The 26,139-nt window shown below is 43.3% G+C and overlaps 2 protein-coding genes across 2 annotated transcripts in view; both read left to right on the top strand.

The window, feature by feature from the left end:
• Positions 1–8,784: 8,784 nt before the first annotated feature.
• Positions 8,785–9,750, top strand: LOC102229936 (G-protein coupled receptor 183-like). Its single transcript, XM_005802825.1, has one exon. It carries the CDS (start codon positions 8,785–8,787, stop codon positions 9,748–9,750), a length of 966 nt encoding a protein of 321 aa, XP_005802882.1.
• A 1,194-nt stretch (positions 9,751–10,944) lies between these two features.
• The window catches only part of LOC102230198 (serine/threonine-protein kinase N1-like), a 45,620-nt gene continuing 30,425 nt past the window's right edge, over positions 10,945–26,139 (top strand). The window contains exon 1 of the mRNA XM_014470152.2: positions 10,945–11,388. Coding sequence (XP_014325638.2) covers positions 11,362–11,388 — 27 coding nt within the window. The 5' untranslated portion in view covers positions 10,945–11,361. The remainder of the gene's footprint in view (positions 11,389–26,139) is intronic.

The following is a 26,139-nucleotide window of genomic DNA, read 5'->3' as shown; positions in this document are numbered from 1 at the left end:
CCTCAAAAATAGGGTATTTCTAGGATTTTTCCCATTGAGTTATAATGGGGTTTTTTTCGTAGTTTTTTGCGAATTATGTCGCCACGTTTACCCCAAATCCCACCAGAAGTAATAGCTCCAATGGCGTGAATTTTCTGCACGTTTTGATACCTCATTTGTAGGTGTGCACCCAGCGGTACGAGCCGCATTAACGGTTACGGAAGAAAAATAAAGTTCTATAATAAAGAGACGCTTCTCTCCGACAATAGTAATAGGTTCCTGCCATTGCTTTGCATGGCAGGCCCCAATAACACCAGTTTGAGTGTCATTCCTATCCAGCACACTGGGAAGCAGGACCACATCCTCTGTGTTCAGGCCTGTGGAACACATTCAAGTGTTAAAGCACAAACATTTCCTCTGACCTGCCCACTCTAGCTCATTAAGACCGTGAACCTTGTCCCAACTCTCCTGCAAACATCCCCTTTAGCCGAACTTAATGCACTAGTGATGGGAGTGCCTTGCAGACGTATTCATACCCTTCTACTTTTTGGCTTGTCACCTTACAACCTTCTAATGACATTTGGCTCGTGTCCGCTTCAATGCATCAACTATAGATTTGACCTCAGACGGTAAATTAAGTGTATGGTTGACGCATTGAACTGGGAGGATTGGCTTTTTCATCAGTTGAAATCTTAAAACCCATTGATCTGTTTTATTCCCTGTGTATGGTTTGTGGTGTCTTAAAGCCAGTTAAATTTTAAAAACTCCTATTTCTGTTCACATTTATACCTCTTCCCTCATGTCCAACTTCTCCTCGGCCCCCTTGTTCCACCACCACTTGTTCTGTTTGATGCATGCATCTCTGCTAGATGCTTCAAGTGATCCTCACTGTCTCACAGGAGACGCAAAGCCCTCTGAAGTGGACGAAGACTACAAGTGGCAAACACACACGCAGGAAGACAACCGCAACCAGAACCACTCTCCCGGTATTCCAATAGCCAATGGCCACTACTTGGCGTTGGTGCCGGGTAACAGGAGACCCATCGATCCGGCACTAGCGGAGCATTTCTCCAGAATAGCACCCCCTCCTTTAGCGCCCAAATCCAGCGCTGGGAGCAGCTACATAATTGAAGAGAAGCTAAGGAGGATGGAGCAGCACCGTCAGGAGCAGGAGAGACAGAAGAGGCAGTGGCTGGAGGAGGAGCGGCTCAGGCTGGAGCAGCAGAAGCAGCTGGAGAAGCAGCGCCGAGAGCTGCTCCAGCTTCAGCTGCAGCAGCAGCAGCAGGAGCACCGTCACCGCAGGCAGGTTCTGCAGTGGCAGCTGGAGTTGGAGCACCAGTACCGCATGCAGCAGAAGCAGATCCAGCAGCAGCAGCAGCTGAGAAGGAGCCCGACCGGCGTGATGCTGTCCCCGTCGTCTGGCCTCTGCACCATCTACGAAGCCATGGAAACCAGCGACGAGGAGGACGAGGTCAGGGGGGAGCCGAACAGGAACGTTCTGGTGAGACGGAGGAGGCTGCTGCCTTCCCAAGCCGTCTCTCAGGGCTTCCAGAGGCCCCCGCGTCCGGTGGCTCCACACGACCTGGAATGGAACAAAAAGGTGGACATAGTCCAGCAGCTCATCAACCAGTCCCTGATGCTGACCAGCGATGGAGGGTGCCCCCCGCTCCTGCTCCTACCCGTAGGGACTGGGGGAACCCTAAACCCGCTGAAAAGCAGCATGTGGCCCAACCTTCCTCCACAGTTCAGCCCTCCTACGGCCACAGTGACCTCCGTCAGCAGCTACTCCCCAGACAGCCGGGGCAGCTCCCCAGCTGGAGACTGGACCGTGGTGGAGGTGGAGACCCAGCACTGATGCAGCTCATCATCTCTGACTGTTTCTTTTGTTTTCTAACTTCACAAAACAATACTACCAAAAATATCACTTTACTATTTATCACAATACCTCATCATTGGAGAAAATCTTTTTTAGTTTAATCTAAATCTGATTTCTATGTGTAGTCTAATCACACAACCATTCAGACTTGAATTACTGATGTTTTTGTACTGGTGTGATCCCTGTAACCCACACAGACATGCGTTGTGTCCTTGTTCTGCATCGTGTTACCTTTACACAAGAACTTAATGGCACTCCAGTGTTTTACTGTGAAAGGCACTGTAGCTACTTTAAAACATTTCTGTATTGTAGTCTCGTATATCGTTATAAGAATCTAAAACCAAACACAGTGCCTTACTAACGTACTCATACACCTTGAACTTTTTCAGAACGGAAGAGTGACAAAACGTAAGCCATGAGGAGTCTCATGTTCAACTTGCCACAAGCCGTGTTGACAACACAACCAATATGAAAGAAAAAGCTGCATTTAAACTGCACCATTCCTAATATAAAATCTTCCCCACGTCGTGTTATCATGTGGGGGAGGCTTCAGCAGGGGAACGGAAGCTCGTCAGACTTAAAGGGAAGATGGATTAAGATAAAGAGAACTAATTCTCGTTGGAGGTGGCAAAAGACCAGTTGGTGTGGCAGCTACATTGGGACGGTTGATACCAACGCATATTCATATGTTAGAATGGCCCAGTCAAAGTTTAGAACTGAAAATCTACAGCTAAACTTCACAATTGCTCCACCTGGATGTTCACAATCCGATCTCACTGAGCTGCAGTGGTTAGTTACACTTCTCAGGGTTTTATTTATTTATTTATTATTTTGCATTTTCCTTCTTCATACTTAGGCACTACTTTGGACTCATTGCTGAAATAAATCTACCACTTAAATCTTAATCAAAAACTTGTACAATGATACAAAGTGGAAAAGTTCAAAGTGTGTGAATACCTTTGGAAAGCTCTGTGTTGGTCAGCCTCGAGAATGAGGGATTAAGCTATGACAAGTTGCACTAAAGCCAAATGTTTAATATGTCTTCCAACGTCCTTTTGCAAGCAAGTGGTTGCACCGTTAACAGATGAATATATTTGTGAACTTTTTTTTATTCTTAATCCCTAATAGTAGGATATCCAAGGGGGTGGGATGGGGAAATCTTTATTTTGTCCCTAGCAACACTTCTCTTCCTAGTACCCACAGTGACTTCACCGGACGACCGGGTCCTTAAGAGATCCGTCAGTCATGGAGGAACGCCGGGAAAGGGAGTGAACAGGAGAAAGGAGCTCCTTGTTCTGCTCAGAGGAAAGACTTCAAGGGTGACGGAGAGAAAGGGCAAAGGGGCGGCGGGAGGGTGAGGGAGCATTCATCCGCCCTCTCCCCTCTCACATTCCAGGATCGTAGCCTCATTTCCTGGGTCGGTCAGTATTCGGGTCGTCTTGGAGGGTACAGATGATGTCATGGTGGCAGAGAAAAAGGATGTTATGAAGCCGGTCCGGATGGGCACCACGCTGGTTTGATGTTATCGAGAAGAACTAAAACCAGGTTTAGTTTAGTCACCTCATTTGTATTTTCTATATAAGTGTCTTCCTTTGATGTGTTTTATTGTGATTGGTGCAGTTTATGAGACATATGTTTGATAGTTCTACAAACACAGGCCAGTAAATCCAAGCATGATGTGTTATTACTGAAAATGGATAAAAGCACCTGTTCTCTCTTTGTCTACCCAGAGTAGGTGATTTCAGTTAGAAATATCAGAAGTAAGGAAACACTGACACCTGCTGGTGGCGTGTGTGAAGCACAACACCACAAGGATACTTGACATCAAACCGATTTCATGTTAGTTTTCAACAGCCTGTTGGTACGTTGCACTTTTCATAAGATTAAAAAGTTATATAAATGATATTAAATTAATATTTTAAAGATCAAATTAAAAGCAGAAACTTAGTTTTCTAATCTATTTATACTCCAATTATTGTGCATGACAAATGAGATTGTGTAAAGAAGTATGCATTTCTCTACTCTTGTATGCTGCTACATTTGATAATTAGAAGTTTTTACCTATTTTACCACAACACTGCTATGTTGCATGCAAATATACAGCCGTGTTGTTCAGCCTTTTCACTGTTTTTGTCTGTTAAACCTCTTATATTGCTACTGTTAATATGAAATGTGACCGTTTACAGGCTGCTGTTTCTGTGAGGGTTAGTCGTACTTTGTGTAGTGAATAATTCGCATGGTGAAGAGCTAAACTCAATTACACTTTGAAAATGAGACAAAATACCATACCGACTGTCTCTTTAAATGCATTTTCTCACATTTGTGTCGTTCGCTGTGGTGCATTTGAGTGACCTGAACTTCCTGTCCATACTCAAACAAAAAAAAGGATTAGCTTTGTTCTGTTCTAGATCTCAGGAGTTTCTCAATGCAGTTAGTAGAACACGTTTCCTCTCACGTGTGGAGTTCCTCGAGGGTTACTTCTCACTCCCCTGATTTTAATTTGACCTGCTTATAAAAACCAAACATTTCCTTTCATTTCTTGGCAGATGATCTCCAGTTTTACATGCTTTCCAAATGTAAGCATTCATGTTCAACTGTAGAACTACTGCTAACCATTATCAGTTTGATTATCTAGTTCCTTTATGACTTTCTTTCAGTAATGGCAGTTTTCTTGGTCACCTCTGAAGGCCAGTTTTATGGAATTTTAACAAATTCGTCTGCGTCTTTGATTAATGGAGAATCTCCTAAGGATATCGGTGCATAATGGGGGACAAAATATATGCTACACTTTTCAAATTTGTATTAGTACGACAGGCTAATTCAAAGATAAACAACAGAAAGGTAAATCTGTGGGAGTAGAGCTTTTACATCCATACTTTAATAAATGTAATGTTTAAAAATATCTTTACTAAATGTGTGAGCTTTCCTTTGCCTTCTTTTGTGATTTCCACATTGATTAGTCGAATACCATGTATTACTGTTCTTCACGGTTATGCTCCTGCTTTGTGTTGATCTGTGTCAACGTTCCAGATAAAATAATTTAAAAAAAAATTAAAGTTTATGGTTGTAATGTCACAAAATGGGAAAAATGTGCTTACCTGTCTGATTTTTCAACGACCACATTTAGTCATCGCAGTGGTTCACGAACATTCAGTCTGTTTCATAATGAACAAATAGCCGTTTGGGACTTGGTGAATTTGCTCTCCATGTTTATGTGTTGGTCCCAATTCCACTAACAGGATTCTGAGACACGGAGGTCGTGTTGATACCGCCGCCGTCTTTACTCTGCGAGCCAAATCAAACTTTCATTCGCGAAGCCAATGTTGTCATTTATCGGAGTGCCTCAAACGTATTAGTTTTAGTATCATCAAGTAATTCATTTAAATAATTGAAACTTTTCCTTCACTCAAAGTGTTTAGGAAGAAAAAAGATTACAAAGGGTGAAACTCTGAAATGTTAGTTTTAGACAAGTGACACATTCGAGTGAGGTTGACACAGAGGAACTGGTCAACTGTCTGAGTCGCCTGGTCAACTGTTACAAAGAAGAAGCCCTGTGTTGAAACTTTCAGGAAGCACAGCCAGTTTCTCTGGCTCCACCAACGTCTGGATGGACCTTCACGCAGCACACAGATGAATCGGCATCCTGTGATGCTTTCCTGGACATTAGCGACACTGTCCAACCACTTTCACAGTCCAAATCTGTGTTTTGTTTAATTGGTTAACATATTTTCATCATATGAAAGGATACCTAACAAATGTCAGATCACAGATTCTAAATCTAACACAATTTCTACATATTATGCATCACTGAAAGTTTTAAAATGTGCGTTCAGAAGGGCTTTAACGGCTAAACCTTGTCAAAACCAATTCACAGTGTTTCTGTGTAGCTCTCTGGTGTGATTTACTCATCAGTGTGACAATTATCATGGGTTTTGTCTTAATTCCCCACATGGGAACAGAACATCGGGTCCTCCTTACCTCTGCCGCGCCTCAAATGTAATTAACTACTCTTTGTTTACTTCTGAAACTCCCTGGCACACAAATCTCCAATTCCTGCTTTTCCATCCCCTTAATCAACACTTCAGAGAGGACCTGTAAGGCCTGCTTTCTAAGGCACTGCGTCCTCTTTTGGATGCGTGACTGAGACATGGAGACGTTCTGAAACCGTCTGTGTCTCTGAGCTGAATGTCTCCAGTGATGGAAGGGAAGAAAAAAAAAACCCGCTATGGTTTGGTGAAAAAAAACCTGTGAAATCTGGAGGTCTGGTGCTCCGTTCTGCTAAATGTTCAACTACGAAGGAAAGAAAGATGCAGTTCAAAGCATCTTCCTAAACACTTTGATAAAATTGGCAAAAAAATAATAATTAGAGATACCCTTGAAAGGCAAGATAAATACAGAGATGAATTTTCACTTTCAGTCACCTTTATTCGGCGCATGGAGAACCTTCCCACATTGGGAAATAAAAAGCGCTCAACTGAAAAAGTCAATATTTTCTCTGGATATGTGAACGTTCCTCCCTCACTGGTCGGCGTCAAACTGACGACACTCCAGACAACAGATAAACGAGCGCCTGGAACAACACTGCATCAATCTCAGGGCTCAGCATAGAGGAACATAACAAACTGGTGAGTATAAACTTTGGACTCTACCAGTTACATGTATAAATCTTTGAATGGCTGTATGAAAAAAACTTTTTCATCGTGATATGAAAATCAGACTAAAACTGGGTTTGCTAAGGCCAGGAATCGCTGATTGGTTAATTCTAGTCATTAGACAAACTTTTGACTATAAACAAGAGTTCATAGGAATAATTTCATTTTTGAGAAAGATGAATAGAGTTTGCAGGTTTTTCTTACAAATGCAAATTAGAAGCATTTTTTTAAACTTTCATGTTAATTTCAATTATTACTCACCTTCTGAAATCATGTAAGGGACTCTTAGTGTCAATAACAGAACATTGTTGAATACTCTGACTCTTAGTATATTACAAAGATGTAAAGACCCAATGAAGGAAAAACATTTTTAGGTGCAGATTACGGTATATTTAGCTGATATTGTTTAAAATAGTTTGGCCTGTGATGGACTGGTGACCTGTCCACAGTGGACCCTCCTTCTCAACCAGTGACCACTGGAGGAAGGCATCAGCCGCCCAACAACACTGCACAGATAAGCAGTATAGACAGTTAATAGATATTTAAAATAGTTTTTATGAGAGAAACCTTTCAGTGATAAGCGTTCAAAATGTTACAGGTGTCTACTTTCACAGCTTTGTAGCTCATAAGTCAGACATACAAATAATTCAATTATATGCCGATGACTCAAGTCTCTTTTTCAACCACTTCAAAATTACAAGTGGACTTGTACTGTAGACCAACGAGTCCTAAAATTTACTGTTTGAGATTGGGCTTTGTTTATTAAACTTTTAAAAGACAGGCTTGAATAAAAAAATTTAAAAAAAAAACACAATTGACTCGGTCTGTAATCTCAAAGGAAAAGCTTATTGGTTTAAAGCTTCACTCCTCTGTGAGTGAGATTAACCCCACAGGCGTGTTACCAGCCTGAAGCGAGGCCTTCAGCCGAGGGAGGCTGAAAACACCATTTGCAGATTCGCAAAGGGACCAAGGCTAAAAAAAGGTCTTCAATAAAGCAGAACAGACCCCCTGGTGGTGAGGAGTAACCACAGGCTGTGGTCTCAGTGGTCCACTGCTGGAGGCAGCTCAGGTGTGATGACTTTAAGACAGTCTTTACGTTTCAGATCGTCTGCCAACAGTTCGAAAGCTTTGAAGAAAATCTTCAGAGAAGCTTGTGTTCCTACTTGTGAGAAAATACACAGATGATGAAGACAATACCCGGATCAGTGCTTCTCAATTCAGGTTCTCAAGGACCACTGACCTGCCTGTTTTAGGTGCCTCCCTTCTACCCGTCTTGAACAAGGCTGGTGATTAACAGGTTTATGTAGCACTGGATGGCATGCAGAGGAGCTCATGTAATCATTTGAATCAGGTGCTCTGGAACAGAGACACGTCTCAAATATGCAGGGCAGTGGTACCTGAGGACCGGAATGGAGAAACACCGGCATAAATTACCCTGATGTATTACATCAGCTTATCAACATTTAGCTTTATTTGCTCTATTTCCCATTTTAGCACCGCTTGTTCAGAATTTGCTTGAGAAACAATTGCCTAGCTCTAGATCAGGAGTCTTCAACTCCAATCCTCAACATCCGGTGTCCCGCTACTTTCAGATGTGTCCCTGGTCCAACACTCTTGAGTCAAATGGATGAATTACTTCCTCCATATGGAGTCAAGCTCATACGGAGGACCCAATTATTTTAGTCAGGTGTGTTGAAGCAGAGACACATCAAAAAGTTGCGGGATACCAACCATCAAGGTCTTGACTTGAAGACCCCTACTCTAGATCATCTAACATCATTGACTGTCTGTGCGCAAAGAATGATCTTTGCTGTTTAAATCTGAGAGTCGGTGCTCTTTTATGCTCCCATGAAAGGGTGGTGCCTGTAGAAGAACCCCCTCAAGTGTCTCAAGCGCCTTCTTGTTCAGGGACTCAGGTTTCCCAGAGGAGAGCCCACACAGACACAATAACAAGATAACAGCCGGAGGAGAGGTCCTGTTGGTGTTTGTAACATGTTTTTAGTGTCTGACAGCTGCCTCTGCAGGGACTTTGTTCCTGCTGAGACTCAACTTCTCAGAGATCACAACCCAAGGGGGCTACTAAAGAACATCGTGTCTGAAAAGACAGTTTGGAGTTTTATTTAGTTGGAAAAGGCTTAGAAAATGGAACAAATCTTCAAGCCAACTCTGGCCTTCAAAGGAAATATCATTCTTTTCCTCCGTCACTGTATAAGTCGAAAGACAGTCATGCCTTTTCTCTGCTTCTTACTTTTAGGGTCTTTGTTTTTGCTGGTGAACATGGAGAGATACACCTTGCCACTTAACTCAACCTCTGTTCCTGCACAACTCCCCTACAACGCCACAGTTTATATCAACGCCTCTTTCAAACCTTTCAGTGTGTTTGAAGGCTGTGATATGTACATCGAGGCAATTCTATTTGACCTTACCTTTCAAACTATCAACGTAATCGTGGGAATACCTGCCAACCTCCTTGTTATTGCGATTCTCATCCACAATCGCAAAGAACCGTCCACTTCGGACCTGTTCCTGGGCTGCTTGGCCTTCATGGATGCCTACTTTGGCAGCATGACGCCCCTCAGCTTCTTAAATCTTTACCTCTGGCAAAGCAAAGAGGTGTGGTTAGCAATTAAGTTTTCCTTTGGAGTGAAAGACACCAGCGGCCCGTTGTTTCTCTCTTGTATCTGCTTGGATCGATTTGTGGCGGTGGTCTTTCCGATCACGTTTGGGCAGCTGAAGTCCATCAAGTACAGGTTAAGCCTCACCCTGCTGGTACTCTGCCTCACCTTTGCCTACTCTGCTGCCAAGACGGTGGGCGGTCTCCCCAACTTCGAGAAGGTGTTCACTGGTGAGGTCCTTGCAGCGTTCGCCTGGATGGTGGTGTGCAACGCAAGCATCCTATGGGTCCTGAAGAAATCCCGTGGCGTTGGGAAGGACGAAATGCACCCCATGAAGAAGAAGGCATTCAAGATGGTGCTCTCCATCCTCTGTATCATTGTGTTCAACTATCTGCCTCTTGTTGCACTGTTCCCATTCGAAGACCATTACACCCCTGATGTGTTTCGTTGCTATGTGCAGCCCGTCGGCTTTGCTTTTCTCAACATCAGCAGCACTATCCAACCACTTGTCTACCTGTCCCGTCTGGAGAAGGTTCCTTTCCTCCCAGAAGCTTTTATTAAAAAATTTACTTCCTGCATCCGCAAAGAAACAGACAAAGAAGTCTCTGAACTAAAACCATCTGCTTAGATTTATATGAAAACAGAACAGCATGTCATGAAAGAGATTGGAGAACATTCTTTAATAGGTTTAGATAGAAATGCAATGATAACCATGGCTACCATTTTAGCTAGAAAGTGTAACATCTTCATAATGACATTAAATATATTGTCATGTGATGTCGTTCAATGAGAAGTCAACTGTTTGAGTTTGGCGCCATCTTGTGTACAAAAATAAAATACATTAAAAATAAGAAATCCCTGAGTTGATGCCAATAAATCTGACAAGTTTTGAGTTGAATTGGGTGAATTCAGGGCATTTAGTAGGTTTTTCTTAATTCATTACATATGAAATATCAAAAAAGACGAAGGAGCATTTTTGAAAGTTCAGTATCATGCAGGAGGACACTGTTGTCTCATAAAGTCACCTAGTTTTCTCAACTACTGTACCTCCTAAAAATAAAGCACAAAAACAAACACAAGTAAGTTCATCTTCTGCCGATGACAGTGATGGACTCCACGCACCAGCTTTCGCCGACTTTTTCTTTTAATGCTGTTTTCATTTTGACATCAGACCCCCCCCCCCCCCCCCCCCCCCCCCACACACACACACACACACACACAGCAGAGCTATTAAAGTGATCAACAAGTGGCAGCAGGGGGCGCTCGGCTGCCGCAGTGAGGATTTCCGTCTGCATCAAGCTGCGCGAGGAAGCCTGGGATCACAACATAAGCAAACTGCGTGAAATTCAAAATAAAATCATCATCATTAGTTTTATTTATAAAGCGACTTGGCTCCAGCCAACACTAAATCAAAGTGCTGAACACCAGAGATAAGATAAAAACAAGATAAAAGAAAACATCAAAACAAAGTGACAAAGCTAAGCACACAACAGAGTAGCTGAATTAAAAAAACACAAAACATAACAAAGTAGTAAAACAAATACAATCATACCAAAAAAAAGTCAAGTCAAGTCACAGTTGGGTTGAAGGATAATGGGAGAAAATACGTTTTTAGAAGAGTTGTTGTTTATTATTTTAAATATTTATTTCATTTGCTCGAATTCGAAATCGACATCTGAAGTACAACAGCTCACTAGGTGTGCGACCTTTATTCTGAAGGTCCATTCCGGAAGTTGTGCTCGTACATTCTGCTGGTTTGACCCCTCCCTCGTGCGCCTACTCCCTTGCAGCATCAGCCGTTGGCTCCCAGCTCGCCGCAGAGCCCAGCAATAACGCACCGCCTCCGGCGGGGGGAATAACATGGCTCCAGGTAACCGCAGCGCGGAGAGTCCCGGTGAGTCCCGGCGGGGTTCCGGCTCCTGTCCTCTCCGACGATGAGCTGGAAGCCCCGCAGGCAGCCCTCGCTCCCTCCACTACCTACACTACCGGACTGCGTGATGCGGACCCCCCCGTTCAAGAGTTGACGTCCTGCCGCTTGGAGGTGATGGTGCCCTCGCCCCCTCTGCTCAACCTGCCGCCGCGCTCCAGACGTTCTGGACCTAAACACCCACCGGGACTTGCTGCTTATTTAAACTATTTTTATTCTAATATTGACGGACTTGAGCGGAAAATGTCTACTATGACCCGGCGGCCATAACCTGAGCTGAAGATCATTGAAGTCATCTGATAGCTGGAGCTCATGATGGCCAACAACAACGAGCTACAGGTTAGTTTTTCAACTTTTTTTTAAGGCTGCTCTTATATCCAGTCAAAGTTGTCTATTTCTAAATACTTGAAGTGCCTTTTAAAAGTTGTCGCTCTTTAAACTTTTCCGACATCTTGACGGTAAAAGCCACAAAAGTCAATGTAATATATGTGAAATTAAAATTAATCTCTGGTTTCCTAAACAAACATCACATTGATCTAATCCATTTATCTGTAGATTTTGCTGTAAGGTTGTGGTTGTTGTTCTGCTGAAAGGTGATCCTCTTTGCCAAACTTTTACAATCTGGATCTTCCTGTGTCTGTTGGAGACACCAAGATGCTGCCACCCTTTGTGTTTTAGTCTTTGGGTGTTTTCATGGTGATTTGATTTTCTTCCAGGATTACCATATATTTAGCTCAATCCATCTTCCAAATAACTCTTACCAGCTCCCCCACAGCATGATGCTACAACCACCATGTCTCAGTGTGGTGTGAATTAATTTCATTTTATTTATTCATTTATTTAAGCGGGACAATGGACACAAACATAGAACAGAACAAGTAAGGAAGCCAAAAATTTTGCCTTGTGTGGATGAATATAAATGTATATTATGCCCTTGCCTAGATTTCAGTTCAATTTAAAAATACTTTTTTTTGTCCAAAAGGGAAACTAAATGTAACTCTAATCATCCAACTATCTTCAAAGTATTTTTGAGTAGAAGTGATGCTGTGGGGCAAAGAAGGACCTCCGATAGCAGTCAGTCTCACATCGAATTTGAAGAGGCCTCTGACTGAAGACTGTTGATAACAGCAACGTTAACAGCTCAGTGTCCGGGGAGCTGAAACAATATCTTCTTTTTAAAATTTTTTACAGTTCTGCTCCAGTTTATGTCGGTCGGCCACATAAAATCCCAATAGAATAGATTTTCCACAAATTAAGGGTTCGGAAACAGAACGCTTCATTTGATTTATTGCCCGGACCCATTAAATATAGTGACAAAGTTGCTATGTTGAGGTGACTTTTGTTAATTTCTCAATCTGTCAGTCTCTCTCAAGCCTCTCAAGAACAGAGCTAAAGGGGGCGGTGGCTGATTTTCACACCTTTGTTAAGGTAGATAAGATCAGTTTCTCAGCCAATTACCCAAAACTACAGCAATCAGGGCCGATTTTTATTTTATCTTTTTTTTTTTTGGTGCACGCCCAATGCATTTCGAATCATGGTGTCATCAGCGTACACAGTCACCGGCGAAGAGTCTTTAAATGAGGACATTTCTTGGAGGGGAAAAAAACCCCTGCTGAGTTCACATTCTGATTGTGACTCCACAGCAGTCCTGCTCCATCACAGATGTGTCGCGCAGACAGAAATAGTCACAGTTAAGCCAACCGCGTTTACGTCCACCGTCCCTCTGGGGGCAGATCGGATCGGTTGAACTGATCCGTGTGAGACGCAGCGTTCACCCTCAGGTGGAGCGTGCCGGTGTCTGATTTAAGGTTTCCAGTTACGCCGGTGTCACTGGAGGAGGTGACTGTTGAAAAATTCACGGCAGCGAGGCGCTCCAGAGACCTCGGACCCCAGCCGCCTGCGATTGCCCTGAGAAGGCAAAATGTTGTAACCGCAAAACCGTACCTCATACTTCCAGTTTCTGTCGGCTCACGTTAGCCTGCATGCGTTTGGTCTTTTCGCACTCTAGTTCTGCAAACCGCCAGGCAGCCCGTGTGAAGATGCAAGATGTAAAAATAAAAGAGAGCTGTCGCGTAGTTCCCCTCCGCCTCAGACCGTTCCGGGATCGGTTTGAGTGACAGAGCGATTCTTCCCTGAATGGAGAAGGTGTTTTCGGTGTTTCCATGTGGGCATGTGGAGGAACGCTAACAGCTGATGTTTGCTACAGGGAGCCTTCGAGTGGGATATGGTGTAGCCTACAGCAACGCCAATCTCTCCACAACCATGTTATTCTCAGCTTGGGTTTAATTTCCACTGAATGCAAATGTTTTCAGTCAGCAGGGCTCACATCTTGGAATATGCCGTGTCACAGACTTCTAGATCTAGTGTTTTCCAAAATGTATTCATAACCTCGGACCATTTCTTTTAATGCTACAACGGCAACTTTCTTTCCTCCATTTTACTGACATGTGGTAGAGCTACACTAAGTAGTGCATAAATGTGAAAGTGGAAGGAAAATTGTATGTTGCTTGTGCAGTTATAGACAGGAGAAGTGTGGCATGCATTTGCGTTCAGGCCCTTGTTATTCTCACACCCCTAAAAACCACATCTGACTGCCATCAAAAGTCACAAACGAGACTAAAATAGAACTTTTTGAGCTACAGTGGACCCTGTGAAATGACAGGATTCAGGTACTAAGATTAGCTTAGATCAGCAAATACTTGAGTCCCCCTCTAACTACACTTATAGATGCCTATTTTAATAGTTCACACATTAAATATACCTTAATAAGCATTAATATGCACAGTGGAAACTGTCTCGGCACTACCACAGAAGTTAACCTTTACAGTCTTCCTTATCTCTGCTTTTGGGGGTTCGGCCAATCAGCAGCAAGGGAAATAAATGGTGCTCCTGCATGGACAAACACCACCCTATTGGCTGGTGTTTGTCGGGTGCACCGATTGCCGATCGCCGATGCTGGCTGATCGCCGATCTTTACGATTTTGGCCAAAACAAAAAAAATTTCTCTGAAAAGTGGCAAAATATGGTGAAGAAGTTGTTTAGTTGGCAACAGTGGGATGACAACACGTAACCGTGTCCCTACAGATGTGACCAGGTGGGCGGGTGTTTCAGTCAGACCTCTCTCAAGGCAGAGCAAAGGGGGACAGAGGCAGATTTTCAGACCTTTGCGGCTGTAGATAAGATCAGTTTCTCATTATAGTATCGGCCAATCGCCTTTCTCTGAAAATTAATCTGTGCCCCCCAGTTGTACTTTGACAAAATGCAGAAAGCTTCAATGAAGGGACCGTTGGACTTAAAATGTATGGAGCATGTCTGAAAATTGCTAACTGACCTTAACACTGAGTTCACCACACTCGTATCCCCTGGTTCATTTCTTTGAGTTTCTTCCACCTATTTCTTGTTCTTGTCTTGTCCCTGTTTATCATCCAAGCTATTCTTTCTTGAACTAAAAATGTGTTGGTGGAAATACAAGAGTTTCCACTGGGTTTTAGACATTCCCTGCTTCAACACACCCAGTCCAAGTTGCAGAACTTAGTGACACAGCGTTCAGGTAAATCATTTCTTTCGGTCAGGCATGCTAGAGCCGGGAAACGACTAAAACCCGCAGGACAGAAACAGAGTCGAAGACACTCTGCTGTAGGATTGATCTGCTTTGTCTTGGGCTGACTCTATATAAGTCATTTGTCGGTGGCTTGAGCTGAAATTGAGCAGATTCTGCTTGAAATGATGAATTTGTCCTCTCGCGGTCATCGTCTCTGCGGGCCCAGGAGACAGGCTGATTGAGATCCGTAACGACGATGGACTGGAGCTGTCAGACTGGCACTGGACGCCTCATTGTCATGATTGCACCTGCTCCATTGTGCACTCTCTTCCACCTATTTTTCCTCAACACATCATCAACTAATGTCTGAAATGACCCAGTTCTCTTCCTCTTCCTTCCACTACCCCCCTCCCCCCTCTCCATCTGTTAAAACCCTCTTATCCCAGAGACTCTCCGCGTAAAAAGCAGCTGGAGTGCCCGGGTATCTCTGCCATCTCGTCGGCACTCTCTCGCGTCTTATCGATTCGCAGCTTGTTTATGTTTTAGCCAGGCCTCTCCTTCAGGATGTAAAACCTCAGCGACCCGCGAGGCTCTGGGCTTTGAGCTGATTCCATGCACCCTGTGAGGAAGCCATACGCTCTCTGCGGCCATCCTCTCATAAATTCTTTATTCCCGCCGGTTTCCTGCAGTCGATGTCTGGAAGAGGCCCCATAGGCGAGCTGCTGATGCCTCTCCTCTGTGTGTTTTGAGAAGGAGGAGCGCCCAAATGACTTTTTTATTGATTCTCACAGAGAGTGGAGAGGCAACCTGGCCGGGCTGATGGTCTCTGGTCACGTGTGTCGGAATATACATGCTGCTGTCTCCAGCTGCTGCTGCTACGGATAATAGGATTAAAAGACCGTGGACTTCCACTCCGTCTCTGTGACGGGTGGCATTAGGGCTCGCGGCCCACCCTCCCCAGGCTCACGCTCAAACAACCCACCCACCGCCTGCTGCCCAAGTCCAGGATTATCATTTGGACGCACCAATCTGTCTGTCTCCCAGAGACCCCGGGAGACAAGCTTATGATCGCTGTCCATGCCTGCCAGTGGACGTCTCTGTGGAGCTCGTCTGCAGGACAAGCTGATTTGTCTACTTCGGTCTTGGCGCAGTCAAGATGTCTAATGCCGATGCTAACACTGGGAATGCCAGAGACAATCTGGAAAAGTCTGAGATTTGATTTTAGTGTCTGTCTGTAGATAAGAAGAATTAGAGGGAAAAATGTGGAAAAAATGTTTCATTTCACAATTTTGTTCCACAACCCACAGCTCATATCAGCTGCCCTCAACTCCAGCTCTTGGAGTCCTGCAACTTTTAGATGTATCTCTGCTCAATTACCTCCTCATTATGCAGTCTAGATCTCCAGAGTCCTGCTGATTTCTCCATTATTGGACACAGGTGTGTTGAAGCAGAAATACATTTAAAAGTTCCAGGAGACCTGAATTTGAAGATCCCTGGTCTAGATGTTGAGTCCTTAGTTTCTTCCTTTCTTGCTTTCTTGTGTTCTTTCTTCTCCTTCATTTGTTCCTTTCTGCCTCCCTTCATTTCTTTTTAAAATCCTTTTCTTCCTTTTTTCTGTCTGTTGCCTGATTTGTGTATTTGCCTTTTTCCTTGCTTTCTTCTTTCCTCATGTCCTTCCTTCCTTCCCTGTGCTTTTCTTTGCTTTATTCCTTTCTTCTTGCTGCATTCCTTTCTTTCCTTCCTTGTTTCATTTCTGTCTTTCCTCCCTTACGTCCTCCCTTCTTTCCTTTAGTCCTAGCTTATTCATTTCCTTACTACTCTCTTTCCTTTCATTCTTTATGTGGCCTTCCTACGATCCTTCCGTTCTTCCTTTTGTCCTTCCTTTCTTTTCTTCCTTAATCCCTTCTCTCTTTCCTCCTTTTTTACATAATTTTTTTTGTGGTGGCCTTTTTCCATTTTCCAACAGTAGAGACAGGAAAGGTGGGATGTCGAGGTCGGAACCTCGACGCCCCTTTATTCCTCATTTCCTTCCTGTCTTTCTTCTGTGTCCTCGCTTTACTCTTTCTTTCATCTTACTCCCTTCTTCCTTCAGTCCATCTCTTATTTACTCCTTTCTCACTTCCTTCCTTCTGTCCTTACATGTCCACTCTGGAACTATCTGTCATAAATTTTAGGTGAAATAAAGTGTTATACGTTTCAAACTGAGGGACCGAGAACCCTGGAACGCTGAGTCAGGAAAAGTTTTGACATGAAAGATGTCACAATTGTCCCATTAAGCCCCCCCCCCCCCCCCCCCCCAGGCCATTCTGGGTTCCAGTGTAATGGCTCCATTCATCAGGTCCAGTTCTGTCCAGCCCAGACAGCTGCTGCTTGCTGCACCAAGCAGCCTCTCTCTGCTGCAAAGATGGAAGAAGAAACCAGTATCATAAAGACACTGAAGAACCAGGATCAATGACTGATTCCTGGTTACAATTTTTAGTGAAATAATTGATACCAATTACCAATTACTTGTCACGTGCCACAAACTTGAACGTGTTTCATTGGAGTTTTATAAGCTGGACCAACATAAAGTACGATACAATACAATAAGAATAGTAAAGGAACCGGAAGATAAGTAAATAAAGAAACTGAAACTGACGAAAACAATAGATTGACTACTTTGGCCAAACATGAAAAATAAACTGCAACAGACCTTCTTTCAAATGGTTCAGAAAGTGCAATTAGGAATTCGAAATATAATGTAAATTAAATAATAAAGTATGACATGATTGAGAGGAAAAGGCATAGAACTGGACTGAATAGATCTGCCCTACTGGATTGGGCGCATTGTCACTGATGGCCGATCTAGAATTTTTTCAATATTGGGACTGATACAGATATTAACATTGGATTGGTGGATCTCTAATTCAAATACACAAACAGGGTTTTTTTTCTTGAGTTTCTTTTTGGCTCTACTGGCCTTTAAGTGTTGGGACAGGAAAGTAGGTAATGAGAGAGAGGGAAAACGTGCAGCAAAGGTCACGAGGCCGGGCATTGAATCTGCAACAGCCACGTCGAGGACTAAAACCTCCTGATGTGGGTTGTGCTTAACCCCTACGCCACCACAGCACCCCAACACAAACATGTTTTGATCTGAACCTTCCCACTGTAGACTCTCTCACCCGGTCTGCACTCTTTCTCTGCCGCTAACAAATTTAGCTCAATTCAAGGAAAGCTGCTACCACCAACGATGTGTTTTGAGAGCGCCCTAGTGCCCATTTTCATCCATACGTAGCACGTTGCATGTAGGCCGAAAAGTCTCTTATCCGGTTAGAGCATGTTGTTGCACGTCCGTATATGACTTGTGGCAGAAAAGTGAGAAATTGCGACACGTTGTTTACCCTTTGTTCAACAATAACTTTCTTCTTGACATTCATCCACAAAGGTTGTATATGTGGAGCGCAAAACCAAAAGTTAATCTAAGGGTGGAGACCCCCGCCTGAGTTTGGGATCTCTGCAGCTCCTCCAGAGTTAACATTGGATCTCTTGGCCGCTTCTCTGATTAATGCTCTCCATGCCTGGCCTGTCCATCCAGGCCTTCGTAAATTATGCGTTGATGACTAACAGTGCTTTATGGCATGTTCAAAGCTAATCTAATCCTGATTTAAAGTTCCCTACAACCTCATCCCTGACCTATCTGCTGTGTTTCTTGGTCTTCATTCATTATTAATGTTCTCTACAGGTTAAAATTACACACTGGCAGACTTTATTTACATTATTCACAGATGTGGCGGAAGGTGGACTGTCCCCCTCTGTGTTGGGGGTTCAGTCTTTGCCTTCAACTCAAAAGGAGCTGAACTTTCTCGGTGTCTTGTTCGCGAGTGATTGGGGCTTTTGTCTGCAGTAATGTGGGCACTGTTCCGGTCCGCTGTGGTGAAGGAAGAATTGAGTCAACAAGTAAAGTTCTCAATTTTCCACTCCATCTACATTCTGACCTCACCAACGGTCATGAGATATGGATCGAGAACAAGATCCTGGATACAAACGGCCAAAATAAGTGTGAATAAGATTAAATTTTACACATGTTGACTATTAGCAAGCTGACATTGGACTTTATTAGGAGCATCAGAATAAAGGGGGCAAAACGGGTGTGAACATCACAAGTATTTTTATTCGTAAATTGTATGAAAGCCGTTTTTCATCTTACTTCCAGTTCATGATTCTGAGTCATTCTGTGCTGTGTTGGGCGATGGCATCAAATCCCAATGAATTAGACAGAATTTTGTGGTTGCAATGGGAGAAAATGGGAAACCATATACGAGCACTTTAGAAAATCCCTGTGGAACGGAGTCACAGTGGCGAATGTTGCTGAGCTTTACTGAATGACGGACCATAAAGTCAGAAGAATTGGTTAAAGGTGTTAATAATCCACATTCTGCAACCTTTTCAACCCTCCTTTATATAAAAAAACCCATCTTCCTTCTCTCAGCGAATGAGTTAACAACTTATGCAATCTACCTTGGAATGTGTGTCCGCTGCCCCGCTAATCCCCCCAAATCCCTCATATTCCAGATAAATTCTGTCGCCAAATCTCCTTTTGCCGGTTTACAACGTGCAGCGCCGCTTTACGCTCATGCGCTGGCCCAGAGGATGCGGAGGCATCGTGAGGCAAGTCGAACCGGTGAGAGCCAGGACCACCTCCAGCCCCCTCCGACTGCACATCAGTCTGCCGCTTGTGTGCGAGCACGTGGCGACCGGCGTCCGCTGCACAGCTGGAGGAGGAGCAGGGAGACATGAATGGTGCCTTTTGTGAAAGACTATTTTCTCAAGAGGCCTCGGTGAGCGGTTGCATGTTTGCGCTCCCGACTTTGTCCATTGTGGTCGCTTCTGCAGCAAACAGGTGGTCTGTTGTGGAGTCCGAGGCATAAGACAGCACAAAGCCTCAATGAGGAAAAACGCTCTGCAGTGTGCTGACTGGATCTGCCTCTGTCAGTCACATAACAGCAGCTTTTAAACCAGAGACAGCTGAAGGAAGGACAAATAATAAAAAACAGACAAATAATAAAAAAAAAATATATATATATATATTATTATTATATATATATATATATATAAATTTCCTTCTCACCCACCGCGGGTGGTTCTTATCCTCTGAGCTCGGGTCCTCTACCAGAGGCCTGCGAGCTTGAGGGTCCTGCGCAGTATCTTGGCTGTGCCAAGGACTGCACATTTCTGGACTGAGATGTCTGATGTTGTTCCTGGGATCTGTTGTAGCCATTGGTCCAGTTTGGGGGTGACTGCCCCGAGGGCCCCAATGACCACAGGCACCACTGTGGTCTTCACCTTCCAGGCCCTCTCCAGTTCCTCCCTGAGGCCCTGGTATTTCTCTAGTTTCTTGTGCTCCTTTTTCCTGATGTTGCAGTCGCTTGGTATTGCTACATCTATCACAACGGCTTTCCTCTGTTGTTTATCCACTATGACAATGTCTGGTTGGTTCGCCATTACCATTTTGTCTGTCTGGATCTGGAAGTCCCACAGGATCTTAGCTCTGGCGTTCTCCGTCACGTTTGGGGGTGTTTCCCACTTTGATCTCGGGGTTTCCAGTCCATATTCTGCACAGATGTTTCTGTACACTATGCCTGCAACTTGGTTATGTCGTTCCATGTACGCTTTCCCTGCCAGTATCTTGCACCCTGCTGTTATGTGCTGGATTGTCTCAGGGGCCTCCTTGCACAACCTACACCTTGGGTCTTGTCTGGTGTGGTAGATCTGGGCCTCTATTGCTCTGGTGTTTAGGGCCTGTTCCTGGGCGGCCAGGATGAGGGCCTCTGTGCTGTCCTTGAGTCCAGCTTTTTCCAGCCATTGGTAGGATTTACTGATATCAGCCACTTGGGTTATTTGCTGGTGGTACATCCCATGTAGGGGCTTGTCCTCCCATGATGGTATCTCTGGCACCTCAACCTCCGTTCCCTGTTGTCTGAGATATTCACTGAGCACATTGTCTGTTGAGGCTTTGTCCCTGATGTATTTATGGATCTTAGTTGTTTCGTCCTGGACTGTGGTTCTCACACTCACTAGTCCTCTGCCTCCTTCCTTCCGGCTCGTGTACAGTCTCAGGGTGCTGGATTTGGGATGGAACCCTCCATGCATTGTTAGTAGTTTTCTAGTCTTAATATCCGTGGCTTTTATCTCCTCCTTTGGCCAGCTAATTATTCCAGCCGGGTATCTGATTACTGGCAGGGCATAGCTGTTTATCGCACGGATTTTGTTCTTGCCATTGAACTGGCTTCTCTGGACTTGCCTTATTCGTTGGAGGTATCGTTGGAGGTATATATATATATATATATACAAATTTAAATGTAAAATGAACAACTAGGCCTGTCATGATAATAAATTTTGCTGGACAATAAATTGTCCCACATATTATCGCAATAAACGATGAAATTGTTGTTTTCAAGTCATATATTGATAAAGACATAAAAATGGAAGTTTGCTCTCTCAAAGACCTATAAACTTTCATTTTGTAAAAAATAAATAAATAAATAAAAATAAGTAAACAAAAATGTTAACACAAGAACTGGAAGATGTTTAAATATCCAGAATAAAGCACGACAACCAAAAACAATTCAGAAAAAGTGAATATAAACCACGTACAATCAAAATCATAGATAAAATTAATTATGAAGTGTCTTTAAGAAAATGCTCTTCAAAAAATATGAATTATCAGGAAGGAAATCATCAAGCTAAGCTCATTTTAATTTATTATGCGATTAATTGATTAATTGCTTATTACGACAGGCTGATGAACAACTAGTGTTTCCATGATAACCCCAGTGGATCTATCATTCAGTGGATTTAAACAACGTTGTTCGCCTGTAGTAAGTAAACAAATGACCTGAAATTATATCAATAAAAAAAAACATATTAATTTAAATATGTTCAATCTGGGTGTTCAATTTCAGGTTTGATCAATTTATGGTTTTCTTGGTAAAGAGCTATTCTTCATGAAGTAATGTCTCATGAGCAGCATAACTAAAGCAAAAGTTATTTGCGAATAATTTACAAGCATCAAAATGAAGCTTATAAAATAAGTAACTAATGGTAAAACATTTAAAAGATACCATCATGTTGTAAAGCTTTGCTACTTCTGGTATCACACTGGCATGACAGAAACTCCAAAAGTAGATTTCAATATACAGCGGACCCCCAGTACGCCAAGCCGAATGAACGGTGCAACCGGATTGGCTGCTTTGAAAACTCCAGCCAATAGCATGTCAAGCAGCATCGCAGCTACGTATTACAGCTTCCCAAGATGAATTAAAAATATATATATATTTTAGATTTACTTTACCAAAAATAACATAAATGGGTCACTTTTTATTTTAAAGCTGTGTTCCATGAAAAAATCTGCAAACACTGAACCGCCAGTAGGCCGGGGCCTAGTCTTATAAACCATTCATGGTTATTGAAGCGTATTCAACACTTTACTGCCATCTAGTGGTCATAGTTATGCCAAATTGCCAGATTTATATCTGTTGAGTTCTCAAACAATATCTATTTAACTTTTAGTCTTGGGAGAAAAGTAGAGCTTTTATTTATTAATTGTTAATAAATCCAGGCATTAAGTGGTAATGACTGGCCTCTGAATCTGAGCCATGCAGCTTCATGGTGTTCTCACTTGAATCAATCTATTTTTAGTGAGTGGCACACACACTGTTCCTGCTAACTAGGAGGAACCTCCCAGCAGAGCGGGTTAAATGAGTTTTAGTGTAGCGTTCCTTCATGAATGTTTCATAACTCACCATCTTACAACCCCCCCTTCACCAGCACCACCCCGGAATCTCAGGATGAAGAACTGAAAGTGAATGAGCTTCTTCTGGACCCGATCCATTACTACATCCCTAACTCCCTGGGACCGATCCAGACCCCGATGTTGTGTAAATCATTCAGGATGTCTGCCGGAAGATCAAACTGAGGTTATTAAAATGTCGACTCGGGTCTTCCTGCACTCTCCAACGAGTCGACGACATCCTTTACGACCACGCTTGGCGCTACAGCAACGTTCCGGCGAGTCGCAGGCAGCGGTTGGTGTTGGGAGACGGGGGAGCAGAGAAAAGTTCTGCCAAAGTTAATGAAGAATGGTTTCGATCAAAGTGTATTCATGCTAGAATGGCCAAGTCTATTAAATCTTATTGGAAATCTGCGGCAAGAGTTGAAAATGTACGCTCTCCATCTAATCTAGTCAGTGCGCTCCTTTGCGAGATGAATGAACAAATGTTTTAGCTCGCAAAGCTGGTAGAGACAATGACTCAGAGTCCACTTTCTGTTGCAGCTGTAACTGCAACAGAAAGTGATTCTAGGTAGCATTGCTTCAAAGAGTCTAAACAGAAATGCAATGCAACAACTTTCAGACCATGCATGATTTTCCATCTGCCTGAAAGTGATGTACGAATTTGTCCCAGTTTGTGATAGTAATGGTAAATGGGCTGGATTTGTACAGCGATTTATCAAGTCCAGAGGACCCCAGAAGTGCTTCAGACTACATTCAGTCATTCTCACACACTGATGGTGGTAGGGGACGTCAAACTCCAGTCCTCGGGGAACGGTGTCCTGCAACTTTTGGATGTGTGCCGAGTCCAACGTACCTGAATCAAATGACTGAATTACCTTCTCGTGCACGCCAGTTCTGCAGCGTCCTGTTAATGACCTGATTATGTCATTCAGGTGCGTTGCACTTTGAAAAATGTCAAAAATATGCAGGGCATCTACTGAAGAACTGAAGTTTGACACCAGTGGCTCAAAGAGTATGAGTACTTTGCAATAGCAGTGCACCGATTACACCGTTATTGCCCATCACCGATCTCTAAACAAAATAAAACTGACATGCTGATTCCTATTTTGTCAAATATCTGTTTTTTTTTCATCTGAAAGTTGCTAAATATAGTGAAAAAGTTGCCAACAGTTGCTGTGCTTCCATTACAAATATGCACAAAACCTTGTCGATGTTCCGCTAACGTTGTAAAAACACGATTCCGCATTTGCGGTGTTTCCCTTAAATAAGAAATGCAATTAAAATCTCATGTGAATACGTTTGTTCATTCTTAGATGGATTATTTTAAACAAACATGGCACATGGATAAGATCGGTTTCTCATTAAAGTGTCGTCCGATTTCTTAAAATTAAGGAAAACCGGGCCAATTTATTGGTGAACACCTACTTTGCAAGGCGCTGGAAGTTGCACTCTGAAGAGCTGCCTCGTTGCTGCTCTAAATTGCAACTAACCATCTCTTCCTCTTGTGTGAGGAAGATACTGTTATTCTTATCAGCTTGTTTCACTTTTATGGCCTCAGGACTGTTGGGTCATACTGGGAACTGCTGAGGGTGGCATCGCGGCCCAGCGCCCTTCAGATCCCATGAAGACTCGGTTCTGCTCTCCTCTTAACCTCAAACCTTCAAAGCAATGCTCACTATATCACATGGCATCTACATAGCAGTGCAGTATCTCTTCTTATTTGCCTCAAGTTGCCACAATCAGAACAAGAGAAATATTGTTTTTGACCGCTTGGTGGTAACGTAACCCAGGTGTGTCGCGATCAGAAACAGGAAGGTGCGAAACAACAATCGGAGGCTTTTCATATATAAAGAACAATTAAAATTCAAGGAGATTTAGAAAGTTGCCCAAACAAAGTCCACAAAGAAAAGACACTAAATACATTTAAACATATGGATGCTTCTGTTTTCTTCATTGACAGCAGCAGACCAAAGACACAGTGTCAGCTATTTTCACAAGAATTGCTGAGCCCCGGGTTCACTCCGACGTCACAGAACGGCTTTGGGAGCCAATCAGAGCTTGACCTGCTGGGCCCAGTGTGAGCAGCTGCGTGGCTCCCTTCCTTTGTGCTTTTCTGTTCCTGAGTAATAACGGCAAAAATAGAACCGGGAGAGGAACACAGCTCCGGACTCTCAACACGGCTGGTTCTTAAGCGACACGCTTTTCGGCAGTTCGCCTCTCAGAACTGAGTGACAGTCAGGGAAATATGAGTAAACAAAAGTGGCCAACATGTCGTCTGTGGCATAAGTGTTTAAAATCTCATGACCTTTATTGACATTTTGTCATGTGACGACCACAAACGTCAATGTGTTTTATTAGGATTTCATGACTCTAGATCAAACAATTTTTTATTTTTTTTGCTACAATCCCAGCTGCATTCTACCAGTTGTACACATTTAGAGACTGAAATTGTAGATCTAGACTTTGACTTGGCCATTCCAGCTACAGTACACTTTGATATAAACCCTTTTGTTGGCGCTCTGGCTGTATGTTTAGGATTGTGGTGCTGCTGCTGGAAGGTGAAATCTAAAGTCTTTTGCTGTTTCTACCAGCTTTTCTTCCTGGATGACTTTCTTTCCATCGTTTTAGCAACATTTCTGCCTCTTCTGATGAAATGCATTGCTACAACATGAGGCTGACATCATCTTGGGTCGCCATGGGGACAGTGTGTTCAGGCAGATGTACAATCCTGGTTTTCCACGCAGGGTGACTTCCTCCACATGTTTGCTGTGCCCCCTACATGGTTTGTAATTTCGCTAACTGAATAAATTAAAGTTGTGTAGCTGTTGGTGTATCTAAGTGTGCTGCACTCGTGCAGAGTCATCAAATAAATTTGTAATTTAGTACGTTTATGTCTGTGGTTTTTTTTTTTAAATTAAAGTTTTTAGTCAATTCAGTGCTATTTTTCTGTATCGGATCGTTATCTGCCAATACCTCACCTCAGACGTTGGTATTGGTATCGGATGTGAAAAAGGTGGAATGGTGCATCCCTGGTCCAAGTGGCCCAGTTAAAGTCCAGATGTAAATCAGTTAAGAGTCGATGGATTGTATAGCTTGAAAGTTGGAGTTTACATGAAAGCTCTCCATCAAAAGGAAGAAAGACCAGAAATGTCTAAAGCTGGTAGAGACTGAAAGGTGTACAAATTCCAAAACAAAAATATTTGTTTTCTTTCAAATCCAAATAAAATACATCAAAGATTCTCATAACGTAACAAATATTAATAGGTGCAAGAAATTTCCAAGCGCCGTTTGTGGGCACTAACCTCACATTCAGCGCACCAACATGTGAGGCTTATCAATCCTCTCATCTAAGACCAAACAACTAAACAACTGAGCCGTTTCTCCCCCCAAAGGCCAAACTGCTGCTTTAGCTGGAGACTTAGAGAATTAGCGGACATATTTCACCCGAGCATGTCGCAGCAAACACGGGGAGTTTGTTTTGGTGTTCGGTGAAACCGGCCCGCATATTTCAGCTCGTCCCAAAGCGTAGTCCGGACCGCTGTGTTGACATAATGAGAGGCAACGCTTCTTTCTGTTGGTACTCTCAACAGGCTGCCTCACACTGCTGTTTTATTCATCGCCACGTTAAGCCTCTGTGTTTGTAGGTTTGTGGGAGTTGACATGAGCAGAGGGTTCATTCTTGATGCTCAAACGTTTGTGTATTATTTTATGCTTTTTTTCCATGGTATCTGTCACTTTGTTTCATGAGAAGTGTCTCTATCTGCGTGTGTTTGTGTGT

The sequence above is a fragment of the Xiphophorus maculatus genome, chromosome 16, assembly GCF_002775205.1.
Source record: "Xiphophorus maculatus strain JP 163 A chromosome 16, X_maculatus-5.0-male, whole genome shotgun sequence".
Classification (NCBI taxonomy): domain Eukaryota; kingdom Metazoa; phylum Chordata; class Actinopteri; order Cyprinodontiformes; family Poeciliidae; genus Xiphophorus; species Xiphophorus maculatus.
Note: the sequence above shows the minus strand (reverse complement) of the source record. Positions and strands in the feature narration are given on the sequence as shown.